This window comes from Pan paniscus, chromosome 11 (assembly GCF_029289425.2).
Source record: "Pan paniscus chromosome 11, NHGRI_mPanPan1-v2.0_pri, whole genome shotgun sequence".
Taxonomy (NCBI): domain Eukaryota; kingdom Metazoa; phylum Chordata; class Mammalia; order Primates; family Hominidae; genus Pan; species Pan paniscus.
This window is the reverse complement of record NC_073260.2, coordinates 18,941,622-18,954,559: the sequence shown is the minus strand read 5'-3', so window position 1 is coordinate 18,954,559 and position 12,938 is coordinate 18,941,622. Positions and strand designations below refer to the sequence as shown.

The window sequence follows — 12,938 nt, the reverse complement described above, 5'->3', positions numbered from 1 at the left end:
TTGGCTGGGGGCATCTTGGTCAGAGGCAGCGATGTGGATGGCTGATGACACACCCCTGTCATCACAGGAACAATGCAAATGCCACATTCCAGCTCTGGGCCTCACTTTGCTCTTTGCTAAATCGGGAATGGCACCACTGCAAGGGCTGCTGTCCAGCGGACTGTGAGATGCTGAGCACACACCAGTGCCCATGGCCACGCTGCACAGAGGTGCTTTTCTCTGGACACTTGAACGAGCTCAGCAGTGAGCCATGCGACTCGTGGAACCCTGGCCTGTCCCACTTGGGATTTTGGGACCTGGGCTTTGAGGCTCCACACGAAACAACAGAATCGTCAAGGTGAAATGAAATGAATCATTTAATGAGAATCTTCAAACTGCGGCACTGGCTGAGTACTAAGCAAATCCAGGGGAAGACGTGAAGCCCACCAAGGCGCACAGCCTCAACTCCGGTGCCTGCCCCTGATCTGAAATACAACATCCAAGAGCTCGAGGCCTTTTTACTACCCGTTTGTGGAGCACCTGCACCTTTCTGACAACAACTCTCAAGCCAACTTTCAGAGAGAAAACATGAAGGGAAAAAATAGATTTCCTTTGGCCAGACAGCTCTTTCTTCCTCAATAAATAGGAACCACACTTGGAACAAAGAGACAGCGTGAGCTCGGTGGGGGAAGCACAAGCTTTATTGGCTGAAAGTTCTTCTCAGGAGCCTGGTCTGCTGGGACTGCATGTTCCTGGATGGGATCCCCCAGGCCTAAGCTAGGAAAAGGAAGAAAAAAAAGGAGAATTTTAAGTCCAAAGGAGGTTTCTGAAGTAAGACCCCGACAGAGGTAAAAGCGAGACTGTTATTCTCAAAGTGCTTTCAAAGACATAGTTTGGTCAGTAAATATTTACCTAATAAACGACGACGAGATCATACTGTATTCATTCATTCAAGAAATATTCATCAAATGCCTACTATGTGTCAAGCATTGTTTGCTGTATTTCTTACTGGTAAAAATAGCATACAAATTTAAAACTTAGAACCCCTACTGGCGACAGGGCATGATAAAACACAGCTTTTCATGCACTGCTGGCAGAAACAACTCTCTGAGGAGGACATGTCCCCTGGTTCCACCTGCACCTTCATTTTTCAAGAGGTCCTTTCTGGCCCTGCACCCCTCCTGACCTTCCACTGGCCTGCAGTGAAAAGACTCAAAGGGCATACCTCCAGGTTTCCTCTGGCCTTCCGAAGGATTTTGTGGGTTACGACCACTGAGGAGAGAGCAAAGAATGCAATGATTAGGGGCATGGATATCCAGGAGAGCTGTGTGAAAGCCAAGTGCAGGGAGGATGAGCCCCACCCCAAAGGGCTCGGACATGTAGACAACATGAGGTCTGAAGCATCCAGAACAGAGGGAGGTACAAAGGGCCCACCTGACCCATCACACACCCCAGGGCCAAATAACGCATCAACAACACCTCTTTGAGGCCCCGCTAAGCCACCACCTGACAGTGATGCAGAGGCTATAGCATGCTATGCCAGTTCAGAGAACACCCTACAGCTGTGCACGGCCACCTGGCTGTCCAGGTATCCCTCAGGCTCACTTCTGTGGGCCAGGGAGGGCAATGGCGCAGGGAGGGTAGAGGCCTGGGCCTGCCCAGCACTCTTTAGTTTCCTAGGCCCTCTGGGAAGCAGCTGTGGGAAGGGACTGTGCCCCGATCAGGCAGACCCACATATGAGGGTCCAAGTTCTACAAAGCCAGGTTTTTACCCAGCAGCTCTTAGAGCCAGCTCCAAATGGCCTGGAAGAAAAAACCGTGGGCATGCTGCTTCTCCTTTGCCTGCCCTTTAGCTGGTGGAATAGCCCAGCCTGATTCCTCTGGGCAAGTCACATTCTGCCTGGACAAGAGCTGGTTGGGTGGGATGGTTTCAGAGGTCCCTGCTGACACTGACGCCCGGAGCACTGTACTAGACAGATCCCCCGTGTATCAGAATTCCCAGGAGGGGCGGGCGAGCCCTGGCTTTCAGGAGCAACTGTAAAGGTGGGTCTTCCTTCAGGCTTTTTCTTGTCCAACACAAACTCCAGCAGTGGCAAGAATGCCCCTCTTGATCAGAGTTCTGAGCCTGACAGGGAATCTGTTCTCAACAGGGCTTGGTGAGAGTAAGATCAGCTTACTCCCCATGTTGGAAATACCAAAGGCTTCTGGAGCCGCGCCTTTAGCCAACAGTGCCAGAGGCTGTAACAGACTCAACGCCCAACACACACAGCCTGACTCCCCAGTGGCTTCTTCAGAATAGGTGTCTGTCGTGTGGTGGCCTTGAGAAAATATTGATTTCTTGCCTCACGAAAATTTCCATCTGGAGGTAATTTGCAATCTGTGACACTGGGGACGGGACAGACGGTGTGGACTTTGTTTTTAGCCAAGCAAAACGACTTTCAGAGGTGGCCACTGCCCCTCTACCCCCAACCTGACCTCCTGCTGCAGGGCAAAGTTCCTGACATGGGGCCCTGGATATGTTTGGGGGGTCAGTCCTAAACCCTCCGACACTGTGTGCAAATGGGGGTATGTATCTGGACGTCCGCATTTTTCCACAGAGAGACCACAGCTTTCTCCAGATTCACCAAGGGGCCTGAGACCCAGAAAAGATTAAGTATCACAGCTGTGGAGGTTGAAGATGATTGTGAAAGAGCACTCCATGTCCCTAGAGAACAAAGCTCATGGCAGAAGAACTAAGGATCACTTGGCTCAAGCTTTGAGGGGACCCCTACACCTCAACGGCACTGCCACGTTCCAAAGCACAGAAATCCCCACTGCAAGGAGAAGACCGAGGAACACAGCGACAAAGGACTCGTCCCAAATCTAGACTGGCCCCAGCACAGAGATGGGACTCACATGTGGGCCTGCCCAACTCAGTCCATGGTTCTTCCCACCTCAGCAGAGTGCTGGGAAGAAGGTACCGACCTGAGCTGAGCAGTGTTGACCTGGTGACAGGTGGTTTCCAACTGTGGCCTCACTGAATACTCCCCCACCCTATGGGGCAGAACTACTGTCCTCGCTTTGCAAATGAGGACCTGAGGCAGCTGGTTCCAGGTCACATGGCCAGTGAGTGGCCCCAGGGCATCAGGACTCTTAGGGTCCCACTGGGATGCCTTTTCCTTACTTTCCCCTGTAGACTCTGAGAAGGTATGGTGTCAGTTTGACCAGGTAGCAATCAGCCCTGGCCTTTGCTCTTCCCCATCACCATGAGGGGACGGAGGAAGAGGAGGTGCTATGCCAACTTTCACCTAGTCCCTTTAGACCCAGAGCAGGTCTGTGAAGTCCGCAGGGCTTGGAGAATTTCCAAGGACCTGACTCCTTGGGATGAGCTGCAGAGCCTGGCAAAGGAGGAGTTGCAGGCCCGGGTCAGCCACCAGCTATGCTGCCTGGAGCAAGCCCCTCACCCTGCTCTGGCAGAGCCTGCTCTGTGCCAGGCCTAGGAGATATGGAGATGGACAATACCAGCTCAGGAGGGGAAGTGCTATGAGACATTTGCGGCTCTTCTTACTATGAATGATTTGCCACCTCCATGCATAGGATTTGGTCTGGCCTAATGGAAAGAAAGAGGAGGGACTGGTTGAGCATCTCCTCTGCCCCCGAGACTGTGCTAAGTACAATACAGTTTAGGTAGCGTTATCATCCTTATTTTACAGATGAGAAAACTGGGGTGCTTTTTATAAAGTTGCTATTGAACCCGGGACCAACTAGTTAGTCTGAGTCCTTTGGAACTCACGTGTCCAGTTAGAGATGAGGAATCGAAAGCTTAGGGTTCTAGTCTAATGCAGGTCACATAGGAGAATGGAGATCTGAACTGTGCTCAATCAATAATTCCATGTTCTCTGACCTAGGACACAGGGGATCTGTGTTCTAGTTCTGTCCTTTTGACCGACCACAGTACTCAACCCATCCAAACCTACTTCTGTAATTTTCTCACCTGTCAACAGGGTTAGCTACCTGCCCTGTGACTGTTCAGGGCCAAAGGCTGCTGAGGAGGAGAGATGCCAATGCAGAGAGTTCTGCCTTTCTCTAGACCTATGCAGAGCATTGCGCCCCACCCCACTGCTGCTCCAAGAGTCTAACCTAAATATTCCACAGCTGCCTTAACAGGACCACAGCTGGCACTGTCTCTCTCCAGGTTCCCCTCGGTGCTCTTTTTCTCTACGAGTGACACGAAACCCTCAACCAGAACCCCACAGACATCCACCACTCTGCCAGGTTGACCTCCTTACAATCTTTCAAAACCATCCCTTCTCCCCCACAGTCCTGACCCACTGCCCACCTGGGGGACTGCTGCAGCCCCCAAAGAGGTCTTCCCGGCCTCCTGGCCCCTCCAAGCTCAGCCATGGGATCTTGTAATACATGCATGGACCCCGCCGGTCCCTGCTGCTCGTCCTGGAGTCCTGTCCACAAGGCTCCTTGCAACCTGGTTCCTGCTTCTCCCTGTCACTCATCTCTCAGAGGAAACCCCTTTGCACGTCCTAAGCATGTCCCTGAGCACTCCGTTCTCTCTCACCCCTGGGAGCACACCAGCAAGTCCACAGGGCCATCTGCCAGAATCCTATTCCTGCCCCTTCGCTGACAAATTCCTAGTCATTCTTCAAGACCCAGTCAGTCTTGAACCACCTCTCAGGCCTCCTAGGATGCACTCAGCACATCGTCCTGCAGCTAAGCTCTGTGTCTCCCCTATTAAGCCCACGACCCTCACTGGCAAAGACTGTCTCGTTCATCTCTGTCCCCAGGACCTGGCGTAAGGGGCAAAGAACAGGAACTCAGTGCCTGCTCAGTGGCTGCACTCCTCTCTTTTGCAGTCCAAACACTGGCAGTCTCACAGAGTCTATTTTCAGAAGGTTCCCAGGGGTGGCTAAGGAGAACTCCTACTTGGCAATAATCTCTGTCCTGTGCTTCTCAGAAATGCCCCAGAAATGTTGGACTTTGACAGGAGAGCCGCACATGGCAGGCTGGCACCTCCAGAGAAAAAGTGCTGCAGTCAGCAGTTCTCCTAAGACAGGGAAACTGACACACAGACAGCGCAGGCTTGGCCAGGGCCATGTTGCCAACAGGCACTAATGGAAACTCAGCTACCACCTGCTCCTCTAAATGCAGCGGGAGGGAGTGCTGAGGGTTTAAACCGGGAAACAGAGCTGCTCCCAAACAATCTCCAAAGTGGCTAGATCAGAACTGGGACTGACCTTACAAAAGTTACTTAACCTCACCAACCCTGAGTCTCGGCATCTGCCTTGAGAAGTATTTCTCAAATCCATGCCCTCCTCTGGATCCCCAGCGTCCTAGCCACCTTTCCTGTCTGACTAGTGAGTCAGCCTCCCCCTCACTGGTGGAGCAGCCACCAGCGAGTCATTCTTGCACACAGATGTGACAGGCCAATCCTCTGCCCTGAGCCTGCCACCTACAGTCTTTCATGAAGTACTCCCTGACCCCCAATCCCTCCCACCTTAATTCACTGTTTGCAGCCTTTACCCCACAGGGACTGGTTTTGGTTTCTCACATACAAAAACTTATTTCCTGCCTTTGTGCCTCTGTCCATGCTCTTCCCTGAGGGACTGCCACTCCCCGCTCCATGTGACGACGTCTGCTTTCATTTCACACTTAGCGAGGTGGTCACTTTGTCTAAGATGCCCACCTCGCCGGGACAGAGTGACGGCCACCCAACTCCCACCCCAGTGCTCTGCATGTTCCTATCACTGCACATGCCACACGACTGTCTCCCAGTGAGACGACAGTCCCTGACACCAAGGGGCCGCTCTACAAAGGTGTGTTAAGTGAATACATTTGTCTATGTGAGTCAGAAAGGATAGAGTATGAAAAGAAGCCCACAGATAGGAGGCATGATTACAAACCATCTGGGCTCCAAAGTGGGTAATCCAGGGCAGAACTGGGAGCCCTCGGAGGCAGGAAGCGGTCAGGCATAGCGGCCACCCCCACACTCACTCACATTGATCAAAGATGACTTTTTCCTGGCGCTTGCTCAGCTGCAAAAGCTTCATGGTGTTTTGCAACTTCTTTTCTTGTTCAAACAATTTTTTATGTAGTTTGGTGACCTCTGCCTTCATTTCTCCAATCTAAAGAGAAGAGAAATTAGAAAAATGAACAAAGAACATAAACATCATGTTACATAGGAAGAATTACAAAGCCATATAAAAAGATGATGCTCAACCTCACTAGCAAAAATATTTGAATGGAAACTAGAAGCCTTTTCCTGACAACCAGGAAAAGGCAAAATTGGACAAAACTAATTGAGGGTAAGGGGAAAGCACCTCGTGACCTCTGGTGGAAGTGCGGGATGGCATGGCCCAGTGAGAACGCCCTGGCAAGATCTACCAAACTGAGATGCGCTTAACTCTTTGCCCCAGCAATTCTACACGCTGGCATTTCCCCCAAGGAATAATAACATAAGCACAAGAAGATGCCTATGTACAAGGATGTTCGTCTCAGCATTGTTCATGGTAGGAAAAAATAACCTGATTTCAGTATAGATCTGGATAAATTATGGTACTTACATATAATACAATAATTTTGCAACTATTAAAAATGACGTTGTAGAGCTCTATGCATTGATATCAAAAAATGATCACAGTTAGTGACAAAAGAGCCCAGAACAACACGTCCTGTATACAAGGCATTCCTGTTCCACAAAACTGAATATAAACGCCCACATCCATAGATGTGTATATTGAGATGTCATCAAAATGTTAACAGCAATTCTCTCCATGAGATATGATTTCAAATTGTGTGATCTTTTTCTTTTACAAAAACTATAATGCTGATTTTAAAAACTTTTCAATGTTTAAATCTTCAAAAGATCATATAAAAGTATTACTAGGAAAGTATGCTCCATTAGAAGAAACTCTTCTGGTTTTCCAGAGTAAACTCTGGATGGGTGGCAAAACCAGAGTCCCCAGTGCTCCGAGGTGAAATACTAGCACGGCGAAGCCCTCTGAGCCAGTCTCCACCAAACCAGCTCCCAGGGGGAAGGACACTCCCTTTTTGTCAGAAAAGCACCATGGCACAGGCCGCTCTCTGCTGCGCCGAAACACTTCTGCTTCCAACAGGAGAGCCGGTGAGTTGTCAGCTCACGAAGAGTCACTTTAGTTTGTTCCCAAACTTGTTTATGGTAGCTGTACTTGTAATCAAATTGCATAATTTAATTAAATATTAAGTAAGCCCATGAAATATGTGTATTAAAAGAGAGAACTGGTTGTATGAAAACTAACATATGCTTCAGGAAAGACTTGATAAAAGCAAGTCACTAAAAAACACATTTCTGGCAAATTAGGTGTGGGTGAGACAACTATAAAAGATGTGGGAGGAACATAGTCTAGAAGAATTCTATATTCAAATTGCTTTGCAAGTGTCTAAGTTTTCTCTTCATCTTAAAGAAACAGAAATTGGAAGTGACAGACATACATTATGGATGCAGTTTATGAAAGAAAGAAGATGTGAAACTCCAATCAGCAGACCCATATTCAAAAGAAAAGGCCCTGGCCCTACATCAAAAGAATGGCAAATGAATGTACATTTATCTGTTTTAAGTTAAACTAAAATGTTTAAGGTACGTATCATTTTTGATTCCCTGACTTAACCTACTTTTAAGATTAACCAGTCATGTCAGGTACAAGGACTTTGACAGTTCTTCCCAAACAGATCCTAATTTTAAACATTAGGTTTGCTTTGATTCTTTTCCTTGGGGCTAAGAGCCCACAAAGACTTAGGTTCTGGTCATGGCTCCAGAGGCCACACATTCCAGGATTCTCTCTACAGTCAACGCCTTAGTCCCACATCTGTAAAATCGGAATAATCATCCCTGATCCAGCTATCACATTGCAGTAGAGTGAGACTCAAATGAGATAATGGAAGACAGTGGGAATGATCATTTCCAACTTGGCCTGGCTGACCCATTCCTTGTTCTAAAGTCAGCTCAGGTTTCACCTCTTCCAGGAAGTTGACCTGGCACTTCTTTTAGGATGGCTACTGCTCCTCTGGGTGCCCCGGGGCTCAGTGTCTCCCCATCACCGCCCATGGCACACTGGAGTGACTGGTCCTTTACTTGTTTGCTTCCTGTACTGACCACACACTCATTTCCTCCCTCTAACCACCAGTGTCTGGCGCAGAGTAGGTGCTGTGACACCATTTACCCACTCATGGTGGATTAATTTTCACTAGTGCTCTCCTAACACCCTGTATATATTCTATCCAGTACTTACAACAGGGAATTTTAATTATTTACATGTCTGTTGTTCCCCTGGATTCAAATCTTCATTTTATAGGATGAATATTCCATGGTAGCAACAGCAGGGGCTCAAAGTACAGCTCCACCACTCCCCAGCTATATGACGCTGAAGCAAGTCACTTAATCTCTTGGAGTTTCCATTCCTACCTCTGGAAAAAGGGAAGAATCACAGCTAACTCCCTCAAGATTTCCGCAAGGGATCAAATGAGATGCTGGGTGTAAGCAGCATGCCCAGTGTCTGCAGGAGGTCACCAGAAGAACCCTTCCTGAGGGCCACAGAGCTGCAGCGCTGAAGCCACTCCCTCCCAGGAGGCCTCAGGCTTCCTCGTCAGTGTTCTGCCTGACTTTGGGGACAGGAATTTTTGCTTGTTTTCTTTTTATGGTGAAAAAAATCTCAAACATTTACGAAAGCAGAAAGAAGTGGATAATGAACGCCCAAGTGCCCATCCAGCTTCAGCAATGATCAATTCATGGCCATACTTATCTCTACTACTTTCCTGCCCATCCTCTCCCCAAGATGATTCTGAAACCAACCCTAGAATCCAATTGTATCATCTATATTTTACTAGATCTCTCTAGAAGATTTTTTTTTTTTAAATAAAGACAGCATCTTACTATGTTGCTCAGGCTGCTCTCAAACTTCTGGCCTCATGTGATCCTCCCACCTTGGCCTCTGAAAATGCTGGGATTACAGGCATGAGCCACCATCCCGGCCATAAAAACATTCTATAAAAAAAAAAAAAAAAAAAAAAGGCCCAACACAGTATCATTATGACACCTTAAAAAAAAAGGCAGTAATTCCTTAGTATCACCACATCCAGTCAGTGAGCACATTTCCCTGATTGCTTCATAATTTTCTTTTCTAAACAATTGGTCCAATTCAGGATGCAAATAAGATCCATGTTTTACATTTGATTATCTCTTGAGTTTCTTTAAATCCAGTGGTTCTCAAACCTACCTAGAGGGCTGTAAAAACAGACTGCTGGGGTGCACTCTCAGAGTTCCTGATTCAGTAGGTTTGGTGTGAGGCCTGAGAAGGTGAATTTTTGACAAGTTTCCAGGTGATGCAGATGCTGCAGGTCCAGGGCCCACACTTATGGGAACCACTGTAAATCCATAGGGTTCTCTCCCTCTTTCCCCACGCTGGATCCTTTCTTACTAGGATGAAATACGTTCTAGGCTCATACTGTACATCTCCTGCCCCAGACCTAGCAGCAACCCATTTCTCCAAGGGAACCCTAGTTCCCTTTAGCGGGCAAAGGTATCTAGAAACCATAATTTGGGCATCAAGGGCACTCACTGGTGCTAGAACAGACATTGTTTCTAAAGCCTTGTATGTTGAGAAAGTTCATAAAATTCTTTTAATGGATGATAATACATCACAAGTTCATTCTGATATGTGCTATTCAAATTTAGGATTACAGGGTTATTTCTTTGATTTCATATCTCTTTTTCCTTACAGTAAAAAATCAGTTCCCAATAAAATTATTTGCTTTATCTTATAATAGAAATATAATAATTCAGAATATCAATATCAATATTATTACTAAAAATATAACCATTAACAAGAGTTTAAATTTTTTTCTTGCCCTTAGAATACTTCTACTAGAAATGTGTGGTCAAATTACTGTGCTTTAATCACTGAAATGCTTCCTTTTTGTGTTGTTATGCCTACATTGCCATACACAGTAAGGTTTGTTTCATCTTGCCAAGAATTTTTAGGAATTGTTTTCTCATTTTGATTTTTTATAATCATGTAATGCATTTATATACTTGCTAAGTCAAATCTACAAAACAAGGTCTATTCAGAGAAATCTACCTTCTATCTGTTACTCCAATCTCTCCCCTTCCATTACTATATGTAGCCTGGTTTGTTATTGTTTATCCTCCATTTAAAAAAATTATTATAAACAAGTATGTGTGTACATTTGTACCCCTCCACACAACTGGTGCACATGATACATACTTTCCAGAGCAGTCCAGACTACATGGGATGGTATATTAAATGTAAAAGGCAATTAATAACACTCAAGAGAAAACCAGATAGTTCAAAAACCCCTGGGTTGTTGGTGAAAACTTGGAAATGGAAATCAGCATTACACACATTTCACACCAAGCAAAGGCACTGTATGAAACACAGCAGTGACAGAAAAGTGGCTAGAGGCAATTTAACACTACACAGGGGGTATGTACCCCAGCAACCACATCGGAGCATCTCAAAGGTCCTTTTTCTGGCACAATTCCATGACATCAGAGTGAGCATAATCAATTACTGGAGAAACCTTTGGAAGGAAAGGGGTACTCAGGAGCACCAACCACTCCTGGAATGATTTGCAAGTAGGGAAGAATCAATGTGGCTATAACTTTTTTTGTGTGTATATATATTTTATATATATGTGTATGAGCTGTATTTCTGTCTATGTAACAGTTACTACAACGTGCTAGGGATAAAAACATTGCATTAAGGGTCAACTGTTCAGTTCAGACATGTTTATGTTAAAATCATATGAGGCAGGCACTACTTTGGGTGTATAGAAAAAAAATCACTGGTTCATTCAAAAAATATAAATAAAACAGACACCATCCTCTGAAGGAAAATAGAGGAAGACAGGCATTAAACAAATATACAATTATAACTTGTTGAAAGGCTATGATGAAACAGAAGAGGATGCTATGATGGAGGAATCAGGGAGCCCTCTCTGACTCTGGGGTAATATTTAAGCTAAGACTTGAAAGGTGAGAAGGAGCCAGCCAGAAGCAGGACATGGGACACTCCAGGCAGTCAGGCCATCTGTGTCACCTAAGCCTAAGATGGAACAGGACTTAGTGGATTAGAAGAAGGGAAAGACCAATGTGGGGCTGGACCCCAGTGAGTCTCAGCCTTCCTCCCTGATACTCTGTCTCCCACCTGATACTGCCACCAGCTAAACGTGGGCCAAAAAAAGATTTTTCTATGGAATGAATAGTTATCAACTTCCCTGAGCTTAGTGTATCCAAACTTTGTCCCCAGGATCCCAAAAGTGAAATCTTAGAACAGGCTCATTAGAACCTTCAGAGCAGAGAGAGCTGCCCCACCTGCTACTTCATGGTCATGTTTGAGAGACCTGAGAGCTGTCAAAAGGGGTTTAACTAAATGAGATAATGACAAAAAATGTAAATTTCCCTTTTGCCTTCCCACTGGCCTTTGGCAAGAACAGATAGGTTAGATAAACAAAGGGGGAAATATCTATCACACCACCAAGCAGAGAGTTCTAACTCTTCCTTAACCTGCAGGTCCCTTCTTCCAGGGAGGTTTCTCTGATTAGCCAGAGTGGGCGTTCACCTTGTCATGACACCACATGCATCGCACACACAGAAATCAGAGGACAGCTTCTACTCTGCCTGACTCCTGGTTTGGAACCTGTCATTCCTAAGTACTTAAAACAGATTTTGAACAAGGTCCACTCAAATATGATGATGAAAGCTGTCGATAGGAATCAGAAGGTCCAGAAAAAGGCACCTAAAATAAAAGAGATGATGAGTAGAAAAGAATGAGCTAGTCCATGAGGACAAATTGGGACTTAGAGCCTATAAAATAAAAGAATAAACATTGGCTTCCAATATTTATGCTTTCAAACAAGCTCTAACCTTGACTAAGTGCCTCAGCTCCTTGAGTCCTGGTTCCCTCATGTGTAGAATGCGGACAGGATTCTACTCAACAAAGACACGCTCAGACGGGTCATGGCTACAGGAGTGTGGGACGGATCAAGTAAGAACACAGTGAAGCCATGGCAAACGGTGCCATCTCCTCCCTAATACATACCCCAAATGGTGGGCACATCTGCTGTGGGCCCCTGCTTGGCATGGAGGAAACTGAGACACAGGCCCCAGTGGCATCCTTGAGCCTCTGAAACATGTGTCACAACCTACCTGCTCACAGTGAAGGGGGCACTGGCCATCCTCGGGGAGTGAGACTCTCCAGAGAAGCTTCAGCCGCCTGTAGGCCTCTTCCAGGGTCAGCTTGGCTGTGCTCACACTGCTCACAAACTTGCTCAGTGGTGCTGGGTGTGGACCCTACACGGGGGATATGAAGGCTGTTACGTGCAGTCTTGAAAAAGATTTTAGACAAGCAAGCCTTAACGTGCAGCATAAATCTCCAGACTGTAGGGCTTCTGTTTCACACGCTGAGCGAAAGCCTGGTACCACATAACACCAATTTATTGTTCTTAAAGACTGGTGAATGGTAGATTATGAGAGAATTTCAGTGGTGATTTTAGCCCAATCAATAACCATGATTAATAACCACCATGGTTAATAACCACCAGCATTAACTACAGTTACTACTCCAAGTAAAGGGTCTGTGGGAGGGCCATTCTTACTGTTTGGCGGCCCACAGAGACTCGCCCAGAGAAAATGACACCAACAGCAAGCAATAAATGGTTTGCCTTTACTGGTCCCTGTTAAATGGCCCTGCTGTAGTGAATATGATATCAGGGTCTTGTACTGCTGGCAGAGCAAACTCAAATTGGGCGGTATCAAGGGCACAAGAAAATTATGTATGTGACTCAGAAAAGGGGAAATACAAGCCCAGAAATTCGAGACCACCCTAGGCAACATAGTGAGACCCCCATCTCTACAAAAAAATAAAAAATTAGCTAGGTGTGGCAGTGCACACCTGTAGTCCTGGCTACTCAGGA

The 12,938-nt window shown here is 46.4% G+C and overlaps 1 protein-coding gene across 5 annotated transcripts in view; it reads right to left on the bottom strand.

Annotated features, from left to right (window-relative positions):
- Positions 1-662: 662 nt before the first annotated feature.
- Positions 663-12,938, bottom strand: part of CDK5RAP2 (CDK5 regulatory subunit associated protein 2) — a 188,181-nt gene continuing 175,905 nt past the window's right edge. For 4 of the 5 annotated variants that reach the window (XM_024930066.4, XM_003833087.6, XM_008958605.7 and 1 more), the window contains 4 exons: positions 12,172-12,315; positions 5,968-6,094; positions 1,205-1,251; positions 663-756 (listed from right to left, as the gene is read on the bottom strand). In XM_024930066.4, the coding sequence (XP_024785834.3) occupies positions 700-756; positions 1,205-1,251; positions 5,968-6,094; positions 12,172-12,315 (375 nt within the window). In that variant the 3' untranslated portion in view covers positions 663-699. Of the gene's footprint in view, positions 1,252-5,967; positions 6,095-12,171; positions 12,316-12,938 lie in introns of all 5 variants that reach the window. The other variant, XM_063593922.1, reaches the window with a different exon arrangement.